General features: G+C 39.6%; 1 protein-coding gene across 6 annotated transcripts; it reads right to left on the bottom strand.

Annotated features, from left to right (window-relative positions):
- Positions 1 to 458: 458 nt before the first annotated feature.
- Positions 459 to 25,262, bottom strand: BEND6 (BEN domain containing 6). 6 transcript variants are annotated; one of them, XM_038134011.1, is made up of 12 exons: positions 25,124 to 25,262; positions 22,838 to 22,995; positions 16,838 to 16,919; positions 11,740 to 11,968; positions 11,494 to 11,639; positions 10,890 to 10,988; positions 10,324 to 10,501; positions 8,656 to 8,873; positions 7,141 to 7,333; positions 5,187 to 5,325; positions 2,361 to 2,631; positions 459 to 1,630 (listed from the first exon to the last, which is right to left on the bottom strand). In XM_038134011.1, exons 4-11 carry the CDS (start codon positions 11,933 to 11,935, stop codon positions 2,364 to 2,366), a joined length of 1,437 nt encoding a protein of 478 aa, XP_037989939.1. In that variant the 5' UTR covers positions 11,936 to 11,968; positions 16,838 to 16,919; positions 22,838 to 22,995; positions 25,124 to 25,262; the 3' UTR covers positions 459 to 1,630; positions 2,361 to 2,363. The 6 variants fall into 6 exon arrangements, with proteins under 6 accessions (XP_037989939.1, XP_037989938.1, XP_037989936.1 ...); XM_038134010.1 differs by having other exon boundaries at positions 459 to 2,631; positions 11,740 to 15,506; XM_038134008.1 differs by having other exon boundaries at positions 459 to 2,631.
- Between the last annotated feature and the right edge of the window lie 138 nt (positions 25,263 to 25,400).

Genomic DNA, 25,400 nt, shown 5'->3' with positions numbered 1-25,400 from the left:
ACCCTACAGTGAAACTCCTCCTACACTTTTTGTGGTGAGCTGCCAGCCCGTCGGGTTTTCCTTTGACAACTCACCAAGCCAGCAGAATAGAAAAGCACGAAGTGCAGTGGGATCTGCAGCACTGCACCAGCCACAGGGAGAGCAGCTGCTCACCTTCAGCTCCATCTACCTGCCCAAGGGCTTGGACACCTCCCGAAGGGCAGAGCAGCTGCAGCTGTGCGACATCAGCTGAGACAGCTTTAAGGTTTGAGTGCCCTTGTAAGGTGGGCCAAGTCCTTCCCAAGGTACAATGATGAGCTTTACAGAAGCTGGCTTCAGAATAGCTATTAAAAACAAAGAAAAAAACCCAGAAAATGAGTGAGAGAAAAACCCCAATCTTGTATATTAGAGTGTACCACAGAGGTGATGTAAGAAAAGGCCTATTAGATAGTGAGGACAATAAAATAGCACTACGACATAGTAATGTTTCATTTTATTTGATAGAAAGTTGCTTCAAAAATAGGATTAACTATATACATTATTATATATGCTGTACATACAATTACATATACAAAATTTACATAATAGCAAATATCCTTCTCTTACATTTTATAGACAGTAGTTAATAGCATGAGATAGAACTAACATATTTCATACCTGCTTTCATCCTGATCCTATCTACAAGGAATTGTTAGGTGAGAGATGAAAAAGGAGAGCAAATCACTTAATTTGTACCCCAGCCCACAAACAAGTCTTCTCCATGGTGCATTCTATTAGTGCCTTGCTCTAGAACAATTAGATTTGCAGCACTTCACTTCAGCAGTATTTGGCTGATAACCTTATCTTCAGATTTTTTTTTCAGTGTTCACCCTAATATTATTTCTAACTTATTTCTGTAAATCACACATCCTGAAATCCTCCTTAAATCAAACAAGATTTCTTCAGCATAATGTCATTTTATTTTTCCAATCTGATTTGTTAGTTGCCTGTTTGCCATGTTTGAAATAGATTCAGCTTACAGTACTCTCAGTTCTGGGAGAAGTGCACTCAAACAGGAAAGCTATAGTCCCAAGCTCCTTCCCATGTCAGCACACTGAAATCCTGAAATCAGTCAGCAAGGAAAAAAATCATAAAACCACAGAATATGCTGAGTTGAAAGGGACCCATCGGGATCATCGAGTCCAGCTCCTGGCCCTGTGCAGGACACCTCAAGAGTCACCATGTGCCTGAGAGCATTGTCCAAAGACTTCTTGAACTCTGCCAGGCTTGGTGCTGTGACCACTGGCCTGGGGAGCCTGTATCTTCCACTCCTCCTCCTAAGGCTGTTGTAGGGTTTGTGTGACTGCTAGCTACTTCCTGGAAGAAGTGGTGTCAGATCTCAAGGGGAACTGCCCAGATACTCGGATTTTTCTGGTCCTAGTCCCATGAGGGGACTGCCTGTCCACCTTTTCTCTAAGCAAGGGGTAGCATACCAAAATCAAAACACAGGGAGTAGAAGCTGACAACTCTGCCCTTTACTAGTTGGTTCTGCTGAAATGTCCTCTATTTCCCCACTGAAGAGACCAGGCACCCTTATCCTATGGACTTGATGGTCTGGGAAGAAGAAGGGAGTAAGAGCTGCCAAACCAGCAGGGTGCCAGCAGCAGAATCCCTGTAAGAGAATGGATTCCATAACTAAACAGGCTCTCCTGGAGGACTCGTCCCTGAGCTACAAAAGAACATGGCTTCTTCCATTGCCTTTCCTACTTTAAGAGGTTAAAAAATAACTGCTTCTTTCCTGTGGATATCTTGAAAGTTGTAGTTTCATTGGCCTAAGAAAGTTATTTTGTTTTCCTAGTTAGTGGCAGCCTTAAACATCTATTTCATTTCTTCTTCTCTGCTCATGTGGCCCTGTGCTTTCTACTCCTGTCCTGGCCACAGTCTTCATTTCACTAGGAGATCTTTCTGTTTTCTCTCCATATCACTATATCTTTTTTGCATTAATATACAATAACTTTCCTTGATCATTTAAGCAGTTTTCCCTTGGCTGTCAAGGTGAAAGCGAGGGGAATTATGGTTCCTCATATATATTCTTTTGGTAGTACTTTAAATAATGTTTTTTTTCTAACTAAGGGGAACTTTACTTGTATTCTTCAGTACATATTTTAATTACTGCATAACATGCATATATCTTATAACATCTTAAATTCAAATATATTAATATGCCTTCAATTTTTTTCTAGACTATGGGATTTTCATTTGTTTGAGAAAAAAAATCTCAGGCTTCTATCTCTGTCCGCTGTTGGACACTACCATACATCTAGTATAATTTAGATATTATTTCTTTTTTACTTTATATCACTTCTCAATCTCTGTGGAGCACATGAGCTGGAATGAAACACCTGTTATTCCTTGTCTGAATTCCTGAGATCCTGTCCACAACCCTGGTTGGGAGAGGGCGCTGGTGAGCTGCTGGCGAGTTGAGACTCCACCCTAGAAGAAGTGAGTTTGGGACATTCCTGCTGACCTTCTGGGGTGGGAGGTGGAGGAGTCCGGCAGCTGTCACTTTGCTGAAGTTGTGCATTAGCAGCTGGTGAATCATCATCCCGCTGGTCTTGTGTACAAGGAGGAACAGCCGAAGAGATGATGCCCTGAGGAGCAGCTGTTGAACCACTGTTGAGACAATTTATAACTGAGTTTGAGATATTAACATTAAATGTGCAATTAGTACTGTTCTTAGTTTCCAAGTTGCAGAGTTTGTTTATTAGCTAGTTAAATAGTTTTCTTCACTGTCACATTGCCCTTTTCCTTGTTTCACCTCAGCTTCATGGATCTGAGATGGAAATTTTTCTGCCTCATTGGATTTGTTTCCATATTTTTTCTCTTAGGTCATAATTCTACTCTGGAGAAAGGTGAAGGAGGTGAGTAAGAAAGAAATAGCAGCAAGGCAGGAAATAAAAGCTGCAGCAACACCAGTTTTTGAAGTTAGTAACTTGTTTGGATAAATGGTTACTAAAGGTCCTTCACAACAGAATTTTCTCTACCCCTCTCTGTATTTCATTGCTGGAAGGTGGACTGAAGGAGTAGCAGTGAGATTATGAGCACTTTTGAAATGTCTTACTTTTCTTACAGACAATGTGTGTCATCTGAGTTAATGGAATCACCAAGTTACCTTGATTACTTAGATGGTGCTTAACTGCTTTGACAATGAGGGAATGCTTAACAGATGTAAAAAAATACATTATAAATGCATCAGTTCAAAAGACACTATTCAGGCAATATTTGAATTGGTCACAATGGATGTTGGACTGGATTTTACATAAGCACTGATCAATAACAGACATAAGGGTGTTTTTAAAATATTGAAAGGGCATTTTTAAAATATTGGGTTTAAGTTGGAAGGTCCATAGGCAGTATTAAATAACAACTCAGAATTGTTTTAGTATATTCAATGTCTTCCTGTCAAGGCTTCAGGAACACTGTATACATTAGAAGACTCAGGAATTAGCAAAATGTATGGATCCATCTGATGAAGATAAAGATTTAGAATATTTAAGATTTTAATATTTTCAAAGAAGACAAGATCTGTGGTTTTGTGCTGTTGTTTTTCCTGACTGTGTTAAGGACAAGGGAAAACACTGCAGTGAATAATTGCATACTGTATATTACAAATACATGGGACCTTTAATTTATGAAGTCTTCTCATCTCTAGGAGAAAAGCATTAACACAGTAAACTTCATTTTTGCCAGGCTGGTGCATTTGTTCATTGTTTCCAGATGGAAAAACCTGTGTATGTGGATTTTCCTAACAGATATTCTGTAAGTATTTCTCAAGTAATAATTCACAGACCACATGGAATACTACCAGGTGGCTTAGAAACAAATTTTAGAAGCATAGCACTACTTTTCAAACATTTGTATCATAACATAGACAACTATCTTGGGGTGTTTCTTATTTGTTGTTATTGTTGGGTGGTTTTTTTGGTTGGTTTTTTTTTTTTTTTTTTTTTGGTTGGGTTTTTTTCCTTATGAAGTGTCTTACAGTTGCAAAGATTTTAAAAGCACGCAGGAGTTAAGTGGACCAGGAAGAAGAAAAATGTTACTTGAGTATAGAATGTCTAAGTAAGGACAAATCTCTTTTCCCTGTCACCCTATTTTAATCTCTTGTCCTGTTCCTTGCTCATTTCTTATTGGGTTTTTGAGGAAAGGCTGAGTCAGCTGAGCCTGTTTAGGCTCAAGAAGGCTCAAGCTGATCTTATCTGTGTGCACTACTGTCTGATGGGAGAGTGTGAAGTAGATGGAGGCTCATCTCAGTGGGGCCCAGTGGCAAAACCAGAGACAATGGGCAGAAATGGAAACACAGGAGGTCCTGTGTGAACATCAGCAAACACCTGAGGGTGAGGGTGGCGGAGCAGCGGCAGTGTGCCTGGAGAGGTGGGGGAGTCTCTGCCTTTGCAGATACTCAACCAAACTGTGCATGGCCCTGAGCAACCTGGTCTGGGTGATCCCTTGGAGCAGCAGGGGCTGCACCAGCCAACCTATAGAGATCCTTTCCAGCTCCACCCTTCTGTGATATGTGCATTGGGTATGTGTGGAAACAGTACTGTGCAAATAGCTGACTTCACCGACTGTAGCCCTGAGAATGGTAATTTTGTATTAGTTTCATTCACAAGGCAGAAATGCCCCAAAAAGGTAAGATGTTATTTAATAATTCCTCTGACCCAATAATTTAGACTGCTTGGGCAGTAAAGGATTGCCAGCTTAGCTCGCCCTCAGTACTCTTATAAATACATACCAAAGAGGTGTGATTTTTTCCTATATTCACTTGTGGGTTAATTGGGGTACAACAGGTGACATGAAAATGGAATTAACTAGTCTCTGGTGATCCAGAGAATAATTAGAAAGGTAAATAATGTTAAATCTGAAATAGACATATTCAGCAAAGCAACTCCATGTGCTTCCTTCTGTTTTCTCTACCTGTAATTTAATAGTTTTGTGCCGTTTTGTCTGGCAACAATAACTATTTTTGTGCAGTAATGTTAAGCAAGACTGCTTCTGTATTATGTACTTTTTGTACAAGGTTACGGAAATATTTACTGGCTTGGTAGCGCATATACCAAGTAGGTAAATATGTATTGTTCCCTGAATTTTAAGACTCCTTTTAGATTTTATTACTATGAAGTAATACGCAGAATTACACAGCGCAGGCATTTTTTTATGTGACTTACCAAAAGCTATGTTTCTGAAAAGCACCTGAGTTAAGGTCTTTGCTTAAAATTGGCTTCTTGGTGCAATTGTTCAGTTTTTGTCCCATCATGCGCCTAATTAAAGCATCATCTGTGTTTGGAAACAACTGTTTTGTGATTCCTGCAAAATAAAGAGATGATATATATTTATATATATATGGACCCTCCATATCAGAGAAACAAGAAATGTGTAATATAAAAAATATATTTCTTGCATCTTCTCAAGTTCCAGCTACTTCAGCTGCCACTCTAGTTACTTCACAATCTTTACAAACTCCTTCATAGATTTTACACAGCTCCTGTTTTTCTTTGTGCCTTCCACATTGCTGTGCCTGCTCTTGGCAGACTCAAAAGGAACTCCAGAGCCACAAGGGCTTCTGTAGTGAGTGTTTTGTGCTTGCTAATCATCTGTCCTTATGTTCTGTTCTTGATCAGAGTCCTTTTGCCATCCTCATCTGTCCTTATGACTCTGAATCTTACTCTTTTTTTCTCATTAATTTTCATTTGCAGGTGATGTCACTTTTTCTAAAAATTTCTCTTCTGTTTTACCTGGATAGATATTTTGAATGAATGAATAATAGCAGGACTCAACATGAGGAACGCGATTCCTGCTCCCTTCTTTTCCATTATCTTCCCTGCCCTTTAATTTAATTTTATTTTGAAGTCCTACACTTTCCATCTTCTTCAAATAATCTGATTTACTAACTCAGTTTCTACAGTCCTAGAACTCCTAAGTTTCCTTCTCATTTTTCTTTTTCTCTTGTATAATGTTGACACTTCTCTGTTTAAATTCCAGAGTATTCTTCTCTTTGATTTCTTTAAAGGCTTTATCACTGAATTCTCCACAACATGCTGTATTCCATTCTCTGATTACCTTCTCTGATTCCCTTTTCAGTTTTGCCTAGGCCCTAGTAGGATTTAGAATCATTCAGGTTGAAAAAGACCATTATGATTGAGTCCTACCATTTTTCTCATCCCATTAAATATTTTTCATTTTTCTCAAATGTCATTCTGAAACTGTCTCATCTTACTGCTTCTAAATATATTTTTACCATCCTACACACACTTTCTTTTTATCTCTCTTGACTTTGGGCCTTTTTTTCCTAACAAGGTTCTTAAGCAAAAAGGGTTTTTGCAACTAATAACTTTTGAAACTGCTGGCTAACTTCAACGAAACTGTACTAAGGTACAGGAACTGGAGCTAAACTGAGAAGGGAACCAAGAGAACTGCAAAGTCCAAGGGAATGGCAGTGGGGGAGGAATTATAGTACAGTAATTAAGGCTGTATTTTTCTAGTATTTAGTAATAGGCGTGAATCCAATTAAAATTTGGCTTCATATGCTCACAAAATTCTGTTTTCTTTAAAGCCAATACTTCCATCTGAAATTATTTTCTGTCCTACTCACCAAATTTTTCTGCTGTAAACCTCAGCATAAATCAAATTTTGTTTGCTTCTCTGATCACTATTTCTGTCTTCTATGCAGTCTCATTTTGCCTCTAGCACTATTTAAAATGTCAGAATTCATAACATTCACTAAACTTCAGAACAGAGCGGATATAATTTAAAATTTGATCCAAGTGTGTCCTCTTTTTGCTTTCCCTGATCTGTTATCATCATGCTCCAAGTTTGACTCTTGCAGGTTAACCTTGCAAAGGCTAAAACAATTTACAATATCACTATTCCTGAGCAGTCAGCTGAATAAAACCCACACATAGAGTTCAAGAATTCAAGATATTCACACAATAGAAATATTACTACATAGCATTTCACTGGTAGTATTTTTAACAGATGGTTTTAAAAAGCATGTACCTGAAGAAGGAAATAGGAAGCAGCTCATCACCTGAGTAGACCAGCTGCTAAGCATGACAGCCCCTCCCTCCAAGAAAGCCCCCTGTCAAGTCAGAGCCACGCTGAGTAATGTTAACAAGTCATCACCTATGATTTCCTGAACTTCATTCTGATTCATAGCTGGTTTTGCCGCTTTATCCTTTGAAGAGGAGGACTTTGCACCTGTCAGGCTGTGTGTAGCCATGTATTCATGTGTATAAAGTGCTTGCATCAAGTCATTTATAAATTTTTGAGGTTTGCTCTTGTTACAAAGTGCAATCTGCCACTTTTCGATCTTGAACTGGAAAACAAAATTGGTCATAGGCATAACTATTGCAGTTTTCTAGAAATATTATGTACTATTACCACTGAAATACCTTTTTCATTTTCTATTTCTAAACCACAATTTCAAAAGTAATCTCTGCAAACAGTGTGCTTGAGATAACACCACACTTGCATACTGCTCAGCGTTTGGGACTATACACACAGCTTGATTATGTTCCACAAGGAAGTGTGGGGCAGACTAAGGACCCCATGCATCCTAGCAAACCCTTCACCATCCTCATTACTCACTAGTGGAGACAGGACACGTTCAGACATAGCAAAATCCTTCTGCTTGCTCTCCATGCAGGCTGGCTGTGGTCCAGTTCTGGCATGGTTTCTGTACTGCCTTGGTAGCATGGCACCGTGCCCAAGCAAATATTCCTGCCTGTGAGCAGACATGCCCTAAGAACTGTCACATCTGGTGCTGGGCTTTGAGAGTGGCTTCTGCATGCAGCACTGGTACAGCCAGAGTTTGAACTCTCCTAATAGGCAATTTTGAGCTCCCTCTATGAAGTAAGGCAGGCTGCGCAGAAAATTAGGTCTTTTTATTTCTTTGAAGATGTTAGGTCAAATTTTGTGGTTTCCAATATGCAGTCAAAACACACCACGATAATTCTTAACAGACTTCTTTGGATTTTAGTGCTCCATGACAACACACAGGAATGATTTGCATGGATTAGCATGACCCAGTGCATAATAATGTTTATGTAAATTATGAATGCAGACATTAGAATAATTTTTTTTTGTTGTGTCTTCATTTTTTTCATGTACAGCCTCTGTGCCTTAGATTTCTCAATGATGTTCTGTTATAACTGCAGAGAATAAGGGAACTTCTTTACTCAGTATCTCTGTATATGTGTATTTCTACTTAACTGCTAGCCAGTGTCTGGAACAGGAGAAGAAACATAGCAGCCTCCAATTACAAATTAACAGTTTGAGCAGACTGCTGGTATTCATCTTAGATTATCTTGGAAATACTATTATTCCCTTTTGGCATCCAAACAATTAGGCTGGAAGTTATCCCTGGATCTTGGCATTTTCTTCATGCATCCACATTCTGCCCTTAGCCACAGATATACAAGGTCATTGAAATTAAAGTGAATTTGAGAGTGTACAGGACACTGAATAAAAGCTAATGCTTCTCATGGAAAGAGCATTCTGCACAAAAGGAGCTCATTAGTTATGTTATAAATGCAATGATGACAAATTATTTTACTGATGGTTATTTTTTATATTATGCTATAACAGTAAACTTTATGCTATATAAAGTTTTATGCCTGAAATTGCCTTTTAACTGACCTGTTTTTCAGTCTGTTGCTCCTCATCTTCCACATTCAAAATTATTGGTGAGCTGGAGTTACTATGCATAGCTGCATAGGAATCTGCTAATGGATTGTGAGATGCCTTCCAAACAGCATGTGGATGCAGACTGGACGTGGATGATGTCACTCCCCCTTTGAGCAGTGCTTCAGCCATCCCTACCAGCTCCTCAAAGTGAGTGACTGCCTGTGGCAACACTGAAATCAGATGAAAAGTGAGGGGTAAAATAGTAATGGAAGCTTTCAGATGCCAATTACATAAGCAGGGATATTTTTGCAATTAGATTCCTGTCAAATAATGCGAAACACTCAAAGTAGTCAGCAAAGACATTTCAATATACTTTTTTCCTCTTCTCTCAAATGCTTTCTTGCCATTCTACTGTCCGCACCCATGAAGATCTGGGCTCAGTTTCTAGAATAAATCAGTTCAGTGCAAGGCTAAGAGGAATTACTAGTTCATGCCCATCCTGGCACAAAACAGACTTTTTATCTTTTTTCTTTTCACAATCTCAAAATCTCTACAAGTCCACAAAGCTATTGAATATGGGCTAAGTGATGTCTAAGGTTTTTTTTTTTTTCTTCAGAGAAGTTACACAGACTTCAAAGGCTTTTTCTTTTTTTTTTTTTAATCTCTAGAGAATATGTTTTAAATAACCTTTCCTCAAAGTAATATTTTCAAATATAAACTTTTATTGCATCCATTAATAAGAATCAATGCAAAGTAAAAAGGATGCAAGAGATAACATATCAGCAAGATACAGAATCACTAAATTAAATAAAATACTGTAAAAGACTAAGATAATTGCTCAGGATGCAAGGTAAATTTACTTATATGTGAGAGAAAAGTTGTCAGAGACAAAGAAAATGTTTACAAATAATATTTAAAAAGGTGGAGATGAATGATTCAAACCAAGATGAATAAGGTAAGAATCAGGTGGGAAATGAAAATGATAAACAGTTGCAAAATCACCTGACAACAACAAAAAAAACCAGATACCACCACATTGTCTAGGGATGGTATGGTGTATCTGGCACAGGAGGGAGTAAATCCTCTTTAAACCTTATTCATTCACTAGTGGTTTGAAATTCTGGATTCAGTTTTGGCTGCCTTAGAGTAAGGGACAGGGACAAGCCAGAGGCACTTCAGAGATGATCACTAAGAGATGAAGGGCTCATTTACAGAGGAATGAAATTTTTCATCTCTGGGAAAAAATTAAATTTGGTGCATCTGAAACTAACTCAGATTATCAGTAATGAAGAATCACCAAAGTAGTTAGAAATTAAGTAATTTCAGAATAAATGAAATATCAATTGATCAAGAAAAACTGGTAGTAAATAAGGGTAGTTGGACAGGTCACTGAAGTATTTGAGCTTAGCCAATGGTTACATAGCATACAGAAAGGTTCTCTTGGGAGCAACTGGCAGGATTTAGACACATTTTTCATTTCTAACTCTATGATTGCATGGCCTCTGTGTAAGTGCTGCTGGAATTAAATGCTGCCATGTATCACAGACTGTGATGCTAATGGTAGGCCTTGATCATGTCAGGTGCTTGAGCATCCCTAATTCCCATCCAAATGGCCTCTTATAAATCAAGTTTTTCCTGATCTTCAGGCTTTCCTTTTCATCAAAATACTCCCAGTTTTACCTTGAAGCATCACCAAGGACTGCCTTAGGCGGCAGTTTTCTCTCATGGTATCTGTCAGCTTCCTCTTGAGACTTTTAATTTTGGCACAGAGTTCCACCTTGGAGAGTTGAAATAAAGGCTCTTCATCATCACTGCTACTTTCACTATATAGAAAGCTGCTTCCTGAATATGGTTCTCTCTGAAAAAAAACCCCAAATAACTGTGATATCTAGAGTGACAATGACATAAAACCAAAGCATCAAAACTAACATTAAAATATCTGGCTAAATCAAAAAATTCTCTTGTATAAACAGACTCAGTCCATTTTAATAAAAGCTTTCACCAAACATAGCTATTAGTATTCCAGTTGAAATTAAAAATGAAAGTTTAATATGTAACTGTTAGATACCTTTGTCTCTGTTCTCCATCCACCAATTTGCCAAAGCAGCATCTTTTAGAACTGTTAACTGTTAACTTCACTATGGCAAAAATCCTATGCCTCCTGCAAAAATGCCTTTCAGACAAATGCCCTTCAGACAAGCTTTTTTTTGCTTGATACATTGAAATTGCTGAAAATGGATGTTTACCTGTTTGTTAATTAAAGATGTTTCAAGTTGACTCAGGATGTTGGCAGGAGCAGATGCCTGCAATGATTTCTTTCTTTTTATATGTTTCATCATCTTCCCCTGTAAAAAGTGCATAACAGTGCCTTTGCATTCCTATAGAGCCTTCCATTACAGTATTTCATAATATACCATAAGTTTTTATTCACTGTGCACTGGACGTTCTTGGTTTGTAGTTTTAAAAAATGTATCTGTAATTTAGTTAACTTTTATGTTTTCCTTGCCTATATTTTGTCACTTCAGATCTCAGCACAAGGCACACCTCAGAAAACCTGCTTCCTTCCCTTTTTTACGCACTAGTCAGATTTCTGTCTTATGGGGCAAAACACAGTGGAGCTGCAGAGCACCAAAGCCTTGAATAACACTCATCTCTTGACACAGAAAAGGACAAAATCCATTGGCCTAAGTAATTACTCTGACAGGTTATTGTGCTGAGGTACCACGTGAAGGCTGCCTGTATTCCTGCTGTACATCCTTTGTGTGTTATATCATGAAGAATCAATAGTTACAGTCTATTTCATTCCTTTATGGACCTAACAATATAAGGCACATAAAGACACAAACTCACCTTTTCTTTGTCCAGGTCACTGTCCTCACTTTCTGAGAATATCATTTCTATCCTCTTCCTCTTGCCTTTTCCAAGGACTTGTATTTTTGTGATTTCATCTGCTCGTAATATCTTTTGCATCATTTCCACCAGCTCTTGGGGGTCATCTGAAGTGATGGAAAGGAAAAAGGCCAAAGCACAGACAATCACCAATTATACCGTAAGAGCAGGTTTCCTATCAGACAAATATTCTGGAACTGCACTCACCACTCATGTACACAACTTTCACCAGGTGCTTTTCTGTCTTTCTTTCTCCCACAGGCCAGTTTACTAGTACGTGTTCATTAGGTTTCAGAAGCCTTTCTAGTTCATTGTCATCACAGGGCAGGTCCTGGATCCATGAAGTCTCTCCAATTTGCAGTGAATTATCATTTACAAAATCAAACAGTGTGAATTTTTTCATTGTTAAATGGCCTTCTTGTCACACAGACACTTCCTGAAGGATATCATAGGAAAAATAGCAGTTACTGTATCATGCCACAGGGATGTTACAAGAACCCTTTGAAAAGCTACAAACAACCCTCCTTTTGCTGGATATTGGTAATTACCTTGTATGAAAATATTCTAAGAAAGTGAAAACTAGCCAAGCAGTGAGTTGTATCCCCCTTGAAAGATGGGAGATGGTCTGTTTAACACCTGCACATCAGACATTTGCCTCCAAAACTATGCACAGAAAACAGCTTTCACTCATAAAGTCCTGGCTTTCATGTTACTTCTATGTTCAATCTGGCTGGGATCTCTACTCTTACATTTGTCTCAATAAAATTTTTAGTTCAGCTTCTGACTAAAAGATACAGGTGTGATAGAACCCTTCCCTAGAAGGGAGGAAAGTGCTAGCTATTCATGCTATTAAGTGGGATGTATGGTTATCATTTCATGGTCAGGAAGACAATTGCAGCCACAGAAAACCAACCCAGAACTACCCAGGGCAACTGAGTGGGTGAGGTATGACACATCCTGGCAGTGGAAAACTTGATGTACAAAAGAAGTGACAGGCTAGGGACTCAAAGAGAGCTGGGCTGCTTCATGAGGAATAACAGCAACAAGAAGAACCCAACCCCAAATAAACACTTACATAATTTTCTTCATAAAACAATGCTTTAAAAGCAATGTGCTGTTCTGGGTTCTTTAAAGCACTGAATTTCTCTACCAGGAGAAGGGAACACATCATACTTTAAGCTTTATTTTCCACTTAGGATGATAGCTTTTCATGAACGCATAAATTCTACTGGAAATGTAACCATTTCTTTTAAATGTTGCCATTATACTCAGAGAAGATATTTTCTACTTGAAAATTATTAAATCAGTACATAGAAAATCTGATTTTCAAACCTGAGTCTTCTTTCCAGCAAACATATGGTCAATTCATAAAGGTGAAACACTTTCACAGAGCTGAAAACACATGAATTCCTAGATGTGACAGTGTGATTCGCAATTGACTTGGCCTCAATCAGTCAGAAGCAAATTTAGTGCCTCACGAAGAGGCTGTCAAAAAGGTAACTCAGAGCTAGAAAAGGAGAATTATGTGGGGCTATTATGTCAAAGTGAGAATATCTGGCTGCACTGCTGTATGAAGTAACGTCAATTCATTTGCAGAAGCTCAGTTTGCCACTATTCCACATGTCTGTGCTATGCCTCAACAGAGCTGGCTTTCCATACAGAGGAGAACTTGTAAATTTGCGAGACACAGCTGCAGTCTTGTTGACATGTTTACTGATACAACAGGGCAAGCAGTATAGATATGAAATCACCATTAAAAGGAGTATTAAACCAAACTTTATGCAGAATATGCTAAGCGTGATAGTAGTAGCATTGTTAATTATTGCCTCACTGGAGAAAGAAGACTGTGTTTGCAAGAACTGACATTTTTCTTTAAAGATCAGAAAACATCCATCCCATGCAAATTCTGGAAGAGAAAGCAGCCTGAATATCTCTGCCCAGCATGACTCACTAGAGACCTCATTCTGCCACTGATCCACGCTGGATGGATCCTCATACCACAGACAGGGATCATTCAAATGAATAAACATATAGACAAAACAGAATCCAAAGGAACAAAAGTTCCAGCACTGACCTTGCTATGGACAGGTAAGTTCCAAACTGGAACTGCATGTTTGTATGAACAACAAAATACCAGATTTGAAACAGGTGGAGTATGCAATCAGTTGGGCATCAGTATTCTTCCTCATTTTTCAAAATGCTTTTGAGTATATACTTCAGTCAGCTTAACATTTCTCATCTGGCTCAAAGATGTTACTTCTACCTCTGATCAACCCAGTACAGCAATCTCCACCACCCAGTTCTTTGATTGTCAAATGAAGTACTTTGATATTTCCCCCCTTGGCCTTGGCAGTTATGAGCTACTTCTTTACCCTCCTAAAAGCCCACATAAGAGCCACAGAATTGCAGCAAAGTTAGAGCTGCCAGTGTGCTAAGTCTAACAACTGATTGATTGGCTTCTATGTTTTTTTAATGTCTCCCTGCAGTCCTCTAACAGTTTGTCTTTTGTATCTCATTCTGTATTAAGACAAATATTCTCTGAGCCATGGGACATTCTTGTGGTCTGAACTTGTACAGAGTTAGCAAGCCAGCCCAGGATTTCCAGAGGTACACTGGATACACAGGCTCTTCACAGCATGCAGGGCTGTGGTGATTCCCCACAGCACCAGAGCTAGTCATGTGCACACTGTGCCAATACCATGGACATCAGTACCAAACCCAACAGCTTTTGGAAGGTATCAGACCTGCCTACATTTTTAAACAGCTTAATGGAGCCACAGGAAATGTGAACTTCTGGAGGTTCAGAGTCCATGAGAGCAGCCTGGTGCCACTGGTAGACACTGTGAAGCACATGGACAACAAAATATCTCGCACAGACTTTGCACCAGGCAAGCACCTGGAGCCATGAAAATACATCCTGCCTCTTTAAGCTAAGGACAATTTTTACCATGGTCATGGCAGGACATGGAGCTCAGCAATTTATCTACATTATATATAAAGTTCTTCTGAGCTGACAAGATACTTCCCTGTGGTCAGAGGGTGTACTTAACAGCTAAAGCAATTTCACTAAGGGCCTTAACATCTGCCATAGGAATGTCCTGCTGTTCATAAAGGGACCAAGGCAGGAAAGCAGTTGAGGGGCAGCAACAGCAACTGGCTAGGCCCCCTTTTCTCTGCTGCAGCTCTACTAAACATAAACCCAACTGCTTGTGTTATAGGTAAAATGATGCAATCATTACGTCGCCAAATGTGAATCATTACATCGGAGCAAAATGTAATAGTTGATTGCAAGTATTTTTATGTTATGGAGCACTGCCTTCAGCTCCTGCAATAGACATTAATCACACCATGTCTTTTCACAGAATTTATTGTGACAATCCACGGGCCCTGGGGATAACACCTAACTGTCTGCTGGCATCATCTGTAGCAGTGATTAAAGGGAATGGAAAGGTAGAACAAAATGTCACTAATAGGGGAGAGGAACAGGGAAACACTTCATTTTCTGGAAGAGAAGTCCTGCAGTGTTTTCTCACTCCGACCTCCCACAGGAGTCAATGTGAACCTTGTCCAAGGACTGCTGGAGATGCTTCCCTCTAAAATCTTATTTGCTGAAACAAATAAAAGGCAAATTATAATGTATCATCAGAAAACAAACAAAATAACTTGGGGACTGGGATTAATGTTACCAAACTTTTACTGCCTTAAAAGGGAGAGGTTGTCTAGCCACATTTGGCTCAGTCACTGCCGAAAGAGAGGTGATTCATCTCACCCTATGACACGTGTCTAAAAGACAGCAGATGACACTGTCTGGGACAGGCTATTTCTCTCCACCAACTACTCAGTGACTATAAAGTTGGTGTGTCTCCTTACAGAAGCTGGCCTGGTCCAACCCATCTTGTATTACCTTTTTATGCTTTTGAACAGATTTTGAATAGTAGGATAGATTCCAGTAGACCAGCAGAAGTTATAGCGAGCTGAAAGGATGGCATAAGAAATCTGTTAAAGTGCATCTGGTTCTCTGTTCTAAATCTTTCTAACATAGTTCTGCAAGTCATCAAGTAAGACTTCTGACACTGAATGCTTTGTTCAGTGGTTCATTTGGAGGAAACATGATCCTTCATAGGCATTACCCTGTGTGCAGCTACTAACCACAAAGACATTATATGACCTTTGAAAGCCACTTATGCTTCACAAGTTATTTAATTCTGCTATATGCTCCATTTGAAAACACTACTGATTTGAGTAATACTGAAATGCAAATTTACAATTTTTCACTATACTAGATCATTTGTAAAAGGGAAAAAAGAAAAAGGAAGGAGCCAAATAATTTTAAAGTTCTGCAGAGGAAACATTAATTGGACTCTTAATTTTTACAAACATGTTAACCCCTCACATACTGCACAAATGCTATAAATTTGTAATCATGATATTGTTTCTAAGCAACACAAAAAGCCAAAACAAAACCAAAACAAAACCACACAAGAAGCCCCAAAGCTACCAAAAATCCACAACAATCACTTAAAGACATATCTCACCCTTTGTCTGACATAGTCTGTTCCATTCAGACAGAGAACTGGCAGATGGCATGCTGAGATCATTATTTCTCTTTTCTTTCAGTAAGCACAGTGCAAAGTGTTACAAGTTTACAACATGAGATTGTGTACCTACGTGATGAGTCTGATTCTGTTGGCTTAAAACAGGGCTTTGACACTGGTTTCAGCAAATCCAGGAACCATGTACCACAGATCCATAATTATGGTAAATGGTCGGGCTTGCTACTGAGTTGCCTTATGTTAGTGAAGAACTGATGAGACTGGTTGAGAAAAACATGAGATGCGCCCCACCTATCTTATACCGGGCTCGAGCAAAGTGTAAGGATTGAACGATGCCTGAGTGAAGTGGAAGTCTCAGAGAAGCCCAAGAGAAAACCCACACCTCTCTACCAGCCACTCTGCATAAACAGCCTTGTTATAAATGTGGACCTTTAAGGAGACAAAGATGTAATCTAAGACTTTCTAGTGAAGGTCAGACAGCCTTTACTGCCACCTCAGCAGGTGGAGGAGGACCAAAGGGTTTATTCTATCTTTCTACCTTTTGTGTCAACTATAAATTCTGACTGAGAATAACCAAAACACTCATTGAGCCCTATTTGTGTATTAACTTTTACATCCTAAGAATGCAAATGAAGATAAATAAAAGCACACCTTACATGTACAATCATAACACTCAAAACCCCACCAAAAGGAAGGGGGGGGTTTGGGGCAAAGAAAGAAAAAAAGAGAGAGGGGGAAACACCTCTGCTTACTTGGGATCAGTTGATGGACTGTCCTCTTCCCCTGAAGGGATACCTCTAGGTGAGCTTTGTGCCTTCAGTGCATTGTAAAGACCTGTAGGAATATTTTTATATTTCTATCTATATATCAGTAATAGAGCTCTGTTACTATCACCTGCTGTAGTGATACACTGTAGTTAGTGCAACCCTATGACCAGCAATCCTGAACCTGCTTTCCTATTATTTCAGGAAACTGTACTTTTTGTGAATCTGGACTGTGAAAGTTTTTATTGAACTCAGATCTATAGTATTGAACTGATAAACTGCACTATTTGCAAGTCTGTTATCATACAATTTCTTACCAGGCTGATAATGCTGAATAAGTTCTAATCAGGAGCTAAGCCTAGCTGCACCCAACCCATCTGATTTCTGAGGCTCAGGTGGAATGCAAGGGGATTTATTGTAGGCCAAAAAATGTAGCCTTAATGCAATACATAATAAAGCTAACATTTCATTATGTACTACTATTTTACATTATTTATCCTCTGAGTTCAGACTCAAATTATCCCAGTTTTCCTTAGGAAAAAAGCCAAACCAAAACCCAAACTTAACTGGTCTTAAAATAAATCTACCTCATAAAAACCTATTTATTTCCAATTTGGCATGATAAGTGGTAGTGACACATTTGGGTTGCGTTATTTAGACTGTCACATTTTACACAGAACTTGTCAGAATATTAAATACAACGTTGATGAAAAACCTGGGCTGCACTGAAGTCTCAAAGTTCCCAATAGCAAGTGTATGATGGAAAACATGACCATATTTAAATAACTTCTATGCTCTGTTGTAGGTTCTAACCTTTTTTACCCGAAACCAGTGTAACATTTACTGATGAATTCAGTGGAACTAGGTGCTGTCAGAATACAAAAGTTACTGCTCAAAAGATTTACAGGGTAATATCTTAGTCATTTCTGGGAAAAGATGATTCAAAAGCACAAATCTGCTGCTCTCAGCTTAGAAATATAGAGCACAGATTTTCCAGAATCATCAGTATCGCTGTGTTCCAAATTCAGCGGGGAATCTGGGGGAGCATCTATCAGAACACTACTGCAACTCTTAAGACTAAGTGCACAGAAATTATCTCACTTGTCTTCCACAGGAAGGATAAAACTATGATTTTATTCCTGATATTCAAGAGGTCACTTCCTATGTGCAGATCACTATCCTGGTGTGACTCGCTGTGAAATAACCTGAGATACTTTTCTAAGAAGTGATGCTATTCATGGTAAAGCAGCAGCTCTGGCCTTATTTACCCAGATGGCCTCCTTGCCTTGAGCCTCAGCAGCATTTACAACTCACAGGATTACACAGAGAACTTGGTGCAAACCTTGTAACCACATTCTAAAATCTGTCGGGTGACCCAAATAATTCATGAAGCCATTATTATTTTTCACAATAGTGCCCTCCTCCCGTGTTTTAGCAACCTAGGAGTTCTATAAAATAATATTAATTCCTACATATGACAAAGTCCTTTGTAGGGCTCTGGCTTAAATCAAAAGCTTGAAGAAATCTACTGGAAAAGCTCTGATTTTTACATCAAACTAATAATTTTATTTGTTAAATTGAGTGATAAGAAAGGCTGAATAATGAATTTTTAAGCAGGTATATTTAGCATGTCTGGAAGTACTAAATTTTTGTTCTAACCAATAATTTATTCAGCTATCAGTGAAAGATGGCATTCATTTCAATGGATTTCAAGATAAGCTAGCATCATTACTGGGTTTTCAGTACAGGATTCAGTTCTAGATTAAGATGCTTACATTTAGGTGTCACTGGTGCACCAGGTGTCTTAAGTTATTGCTGTAATCACTGGAGATGCAGGGGGCAATTTGGCTTTCTAAGCAGGTGTCTAGCACTGTTATTGGCTTGGCCTTCAGCTGCTACTCTAGATGTACAAATCTCCCACAGGTTTTTTTATCACAATTGTCATCCTTTCAGGGATGTCTCAGCCTTGAGCAGCTCCAACAGTCATAAGTGTGAAGCCCCTACTCAACACAGTTAAGGCTTCCTGGAGAGAAATTCAGCTTTTTTTCAACTGCTGTAGGGTTGAAAAAATTGAATGTAGGGTTCAATTCAGTGGCCTAAAAATAAATGCATGGTGCAATCTTAGATACCATAAGTTGTTATGCCAGGCCTCCAGCAGCCTCTTCTGATGGGAACAGACTTCCCGCAGGGCTTGGATCCTCCTCTGTGCTTACAATGGTGGTTATTAATTCCAGGGACCTCAAATGGCACTAAACACAAATTCAGGAAAATGCATTGTTCTCTGAGGCTCAATGATTTACCTGAGTTTAAATAGGAGCCTAGATATCTCATATGCCTATAAACCATGTAGATTTATTTATCTGTATTTTAATCCCACACTCAGTGAAAGATTCACATTAGAGTAGCAAGATGCCAAGTAAGATGCAGGAAGCTATCTTAATTCTACATGACAGATTAATATCTTTATTAAATAGCTATTTCACAGCTGACAGATGGAGAACTAATACTCACTTCAATTTGCTTGTTTGTAAATGCTATGCACCACAAAATGTATTAATATACAGACCAAGAAATAAATCTCTATTTATTGAACTGGATGAAATACCTATGCTACAGGAGTTTGCATAATCCCAAGAAAGCTCTTTCCATGCAGGTTAATATATCCAAACACTTAGAAGCAATAAGTAGCCTGGAAGAAGAAACAGTCAACGTGTGTGTGTAAAGTCAAATACTTGGCCGTGCTCATTATGACCTGGCTTGGGAAATCCAATGCAATCCATTTTAACAGCCCCCAAATTATAAACAGTAAAGAACAGTGATGCATGACTTATCTTGTCTAAAGATGTTTATGGGGTCATTAGAGAAAGTTTGATCACATGCAAATCTCTGCTGAGGTGCAATAATTGTGCGCTTGCTCCATGCAAGAGCCCAAGCAGTCAAACTTTTCCTAAAAGGCTGAAAAAATATTAGATATACTTTCAATTTTGACTTATTCAAAGAAATCCTCTGATAACCTGATATGAGAGGTTATAACAGGATGCATCTTACTCTTTTTATAAGGTAGGAGAAACTATATCCTTCTTTCTACCCCAAAGCATGACTGTTGGTGGCCTTCTCCCTTCAACTCTTAAAAGCAAAGAAGTGACATAGCAGCTAGAAAATTCCAGGCTCAATTTTTGGCCAGTATTTAATAACTTAGCAGCATCTTTACTATCTGTACTTCTATGTCTTTACTGGCTGTCATAGGTGAGTGATCATAGAAGAGAAGTCATGCCTGATTAATACTCAAAGTGCTTGCTCTTTTACTCCAAATCTCTTCCCCAATTGCTCTGGGTTTGCAGCATTTTGGTAGGTGGGAAGAGAAAAAAAAAATCTGCATTACTATTAAAGGTCATGAACTAGAAAAAGAGACATGTATGTTGTCCTCTTACTCCAGGGAATATTACTTCAACTAAGAGTAATTCTGCACACACTTCAGAGAATTGACAGCAATGCATCTTCCCTGCAAGGATAAAAACCTCAAAACTTTCTAGAGCTATTTTTCCCTTTCTGTAAAATTAAATGTCTTTTTACTGTATGTAGTTCAGCCTAACTTTATGAAGTAATATAAAAGTGGAATGACCAGTGTTGTATATCAGTCTGAAACAATCCTTAAACAACTTTCAATTATATAGTTAAAACACTAATGAAATGCAATTCCCTCTGGGGTGTAAGGCCACATACAGATTGACAACTGCTACTCTAAACACTGCCAAAAATGAATACAGAGCAAATTTCAACCAAGGACAAAGGGGCACACTGCTGCTGTAATAAAAACAAGTGCCATAGGAGCTTCAGCAGTATATTTCCATCTAGGCTCAAGAACAGCCTCTCTGTTTACAAAGTCAATTTATGCCTACAGGATTCCTGTTAGCATTTTTCCAGCAACACTATAAGCCATGAGTGTACAACTGTATGGCTCATTCTCCATTTGATTTACATTCAGTCTAATAAACAGAGGGAATTTAAATATGCAAGTTGTTTGAGCTGACGAGCCCACAAAATAAGGACAATTACCTCTGCATATATAAAGCTGACAAGAATTTGGTTTTATATGGTCACTTAGGACTCCTGCAGATGGCAAAATGTTCCAGCCATGGAGGTGTTTAGTCCGTAGCACTGGAATCACAGAGTTTGGTCTTGGATAAATCATACAACCTTTAAATTTATAGTTCACCTTTTCTTTTCAATGAATCTGCAATAACAATAAACATTTACCTAATTTCAAAGATTTTGTGAGAATTAACTAATGTTAGCATGCCTTTTAACCATACGAAGCACTGTATGGAGTAAACAATTTAGCAAGTTTTGCAGAATGAAGATTTGTAATAACCCTGCTGAATTTAGAACATATCAATTCACATAACAAATTCCTTTTAAATGGGTTGCCTATATCAAGCCAGCAAATGTTATTCTTTCAACTAAGAAAGAGTTTCATAAGGCTTAATCTCTCACAACATTTCCTATGGTATGTTTAAGGTGCTTGTGTAGCACTGAAGGCATTATGTAATCTGTGAATAGAATACTGAAGGGGAAAGTCAATTATTTCATTAAAAGAAGTTGATAACACTCAGATACTATGATGTCTTCTGTATTTTATTTGCTTGCCTCTTTGGTTTTGACTGTATTTACTTTGGTTTTTGTTTGATGAGGAAAAATCCAAATATTTTGTTAGAAAGTATTAGATGATTAGAGAACCCTTCTAACCAGTTAAGTAGTCACTTAGGCAGAATATTTTTCTCAATTATAATTAATTAGTACAAACACAGTCCTTAAAGCATAGCTACATACCAGTGAAAGAGGTGATCTTACCCTTTCACTCAGTCAGCCACTCTTCTGAAATCATTTCATGCATCATCTTGTATTCTTATGTCCACATCACCAGATGCAGCATGTGACCTTTTTCCCCTCAGCTCACGGACACAGGGAGTTTTACAGCTTCAAAATGAGGTCCACAAGGCCTCAGTCTGCAGGAGCAGAGGTGCCTTCACAGAGCTGTGGAGTTCCCTTGAATCCCATGGCTCACACTGGGGAAGGCCAGCAGACCTCTGAAGACATGGTTTCTCCACTCAAAATGCCATCACATTTTCTTTTTGCAATTTTTTTTGCCTATGTTTAAAATTCTCAGCTAGAATTTTTAGTTTCTTTTAAAAGGTGTAGCTGAACATAACCTAAATTATCAAGGAATATGCACTGGCCCAGAGACTGTACTGCAATTCTCCAAGCTGGACAAGGGTAAGGGAAGAAAGGATCTCCTTCATCAGCCTTGCTGGGCAAGACTGCTATGTCAGAAGAGGCTATCATGAGAGACCAGCTAAAAGAATATTTGAGGTCAACACTGCATTTTCTCCCTGTGGGAGGGCTGCTGCTGCTGCTGCTACAGCACATTCCCTGTTCAACTCTTAAATTAAACTGCAGGAGTTTGACATAATTTCCATGTTGTTTCCCTGCCTCACCAACTTGGGAATATAGATAAACTGCATTCAAAAGTAACTGCAACAACAGAAACATCCTCCTGTGCCTTTCCACTTCCAAGTATTTGCTGGTCACCTCTTTTTTGTGGGTTCTCTGAAGCAGAACTTCCCTTTTTGATCCCTCTGACCAAATGATCATCACTACCTCCTCCCTCAGCGCTGCTCAAGTGAAAGGCTGCTTCCTGCACTGCCACCAAAAGCTTCACCTATGGCAGTGGCTTTGTCACTGCTGTGTTTGCCTGTGGTCCCCATCAAAACAAGCATCTGCAAGACCCTACATCCCACCAGCTCACAACTCTGCAAAAGTGCACTCACATTATATGTACTCTAAAATGGCAGCAGGACCCCCAGCTTATTGCAGAATCAATAACTGCCTTCTTGGATTATAAAACACTTAATTCCACTTCTCAACAGCTTCTGGCCTTCCCTCCCATTCCACTCCCCGTGATCACAGTTAATCTCAAGGCTTTGTTACCTTCTTTTACTTCTTCTCCGCAATGGCTTCACCTCCAGGATCTCCCTTCTGAAGTCAAATCTCAGATGAGAGGTTTTGTTTTAACCTTCTCTCTTCATTTCTTTTGTCTTCTCTGTTTATCATCCTTAAGATTTAGGAAAAGTCCCCTAAAAAACATTCTGTAAAAAATCTTAGATTAAAAGTGTGATACATATACAACTTCTCTTAAATTCTCTTTATTACTATTTGGGAAAAAAAACTACCCACGTATAATTTGCTTATTTTTAATGTAGTAACTTCAGCAAATTCAACTGTATTTGACATGGAAATAATATTCTAACCACACTACCATGCCCTGCAGTATTTAACAAGCACAGAGCAGTAACGAATATGAAGAAAGCCAGAGAAGCAATTTGGTGTACATGTGAGATAGTTGAGTCAAAAGCCTGAGCAGCAGCTCTCTGAAAAATCATGCATGTCAGCATTCTTGTACCCAACTGTACTCTCTTTCACATTTGAAAAAAAAAAAAAAAAAAAAAGCAGCTGTCATGAAATTTATTATATCCTTTTGGAAAAACATTATCCTCAAGATACCAGTGAGCTCTAACTCTTAGAAAGAAAAAGCTATAAAACCTTAAACTAAAAAGCTTTCACTAGAGATTTGTCTGTCAGATGATTTCTACACAGTTACCTGAGAACAATGTGAAAAGAACTGCTCCCCCTCAGTTCTCTGTGATTTACCCTGCAGTCACTGCCCTGCTTCTTTTGCTCTATCATCCCACTCTGAAACAATAAATCAGTGCAGAGCTAAAGGTGTCAAAAAGTTTCCTGCTCCTGCAATATCCTGCAGCGTGGCACTGCAGGATGATGCCAGGAGGATCACACCAATTTCCTTCATGTTTTAGTGAGGTAACGTGGACTGTTTGAATAATCTCCAGGTAATCTGCATTAAAACCATTCTACTGCAGTGTACTGCGGTATTAGGAAAGATTTCAATATTGCACCACGTGATGCAACACAACCTTACAGCATTTGGCAGTTTCCAGGCAGTGAGGGAAAGCTTCGGATCCATGGCTGCAATGTAGCAACTTTCCATTTTACAAAGTAATAGGACAGACTATTCTGGCTCACTCTTGGTATATAGAATGAAATAATACAAAATTCCTGTAATAAATTATTATAGGCCTAAAACCCAATTTATTTTTCTTTTTCTACTTACACCCCCCCCTCCCCTTCTATCACGAGCATCTTTTGATTATAACAGAGTTCCTTCACCTCTAGGGTACAATAAAGTGTTACAATGTTATTAACCTTAAGGGTACAGTAAAGAGTTACAATGTTATTAGCCCAGTGATAAATTAATGTTACTAATCTAGACATTATTTTCCCAGTTCTTATTTAAGCCACCACAGATACATTTCCCTCTCCATCTTTCCAGCTTGCATATTTTTTAGTTTAACCTAAATTTACACACATGCTTCTCTGCAGCTTCATGTCAGTCATACAAAGCAGTAACACTTGAATGTTTCTCCAATATTTACACAGAGACTTTAATTATTTCTATGAAGTTTTGGAAATGTTCTACAGATATGTGAGCTCACATCAAAGACGCATGAAAAGCACATGAGTTTTGCCTTGAGCAAACCTTTCCCCCAGTAGCAAATGGTTTTTGCATGGTACCTGGATATATTTTCAGCTAGTGATTTTTTTTTCTGCGTGTCTGTGAGGGAGTTTAGAACTGCATTTCCAAACATCTCTTAAACAGTCTCTGAAAGTCTGGACTATCACAATAACAACTACAGAGCTAGAAAGAGCGACATAGGTGAACTCCTGTTACCATCTGCATTAGCGACCTGCACATGGCAGGATTTTGATGCTGCACCAGCTGCGGCCCGGCGGCGAGGGAAGGGCGCGGGGCTGACATTGGCTGCAGCGCGATGCAGTTTCCAGCAGGGCGAGGGTCCCTGCAGGTGCTGCTGTGCGCAGCCCCGCCGCCTTTCGCGTAGGGCACGGCCGGGCAGCGCGCACACTGCCCCGTCCCACCCGCAGCCTGCTGCCACTAAACGCTGGCATCGGGGACACGGGGCAGCACCGCACCTGGTCAGGGCCCCGGTCACCTTGCCAGGATGGATCTCATTATCGTTTCCCATTCCCTCCCCCCGCCAGGAAACCGGCCTCGACCGATGCTTCGGGTACAGGGTACGCCACAGAGCCCCTTCCCCCACGGACCTGCGCGGGCGCTCGCCGCTGCCGACACCCCGCGCCCCACGGTCGCAGCCCCACTTTTCCCACGGGGGTCCCCGGTACCTCGCAGCAGCCATTTTCCGACTCTCTCAGCAGCTCCAGCGGTGATGTCACCGGCCGAGTCTCCTCGGCGGCGGGATGCACCGCTCCGTGCTTTTTCCTCCCTCCCGACGCCGGCGGCACCCTCTTCTTCTTCCTTCTCCTTTACCTCCTCCTCCTCCTCCTCCTGGTCCTGCCGCCCCGCCCCGCCGTGCCCGCGCCGGCTGCCATGCGGCGCCGAGCCCCGCCCCGCCCGCCGATGCCCGCGGGCGCTCCGGCTCTACCCGCCGCGCTCCCCGCT

The sequence above is a fragment of the Motacilla alba genome, chromosome 3, assembly GCF_015832195.1.
Source record: "Motacilla alba alba isolate MOTALB_02 chromosome 3, Motacilla_alba_V1.0_pri, whole genome shotgun sequence".
NCBI classification, from domain to species: Eukaryota; Metazoa; Chordata; class Aves; order Passeriformes; family Motacillidae; genus Motacilla; species Motacilla alba.
The sequence above is the reverse complement of the archived record's forward strand: the minus strand, read 5'-3'. Positions and strand labels throughout refer to the sequence as shown.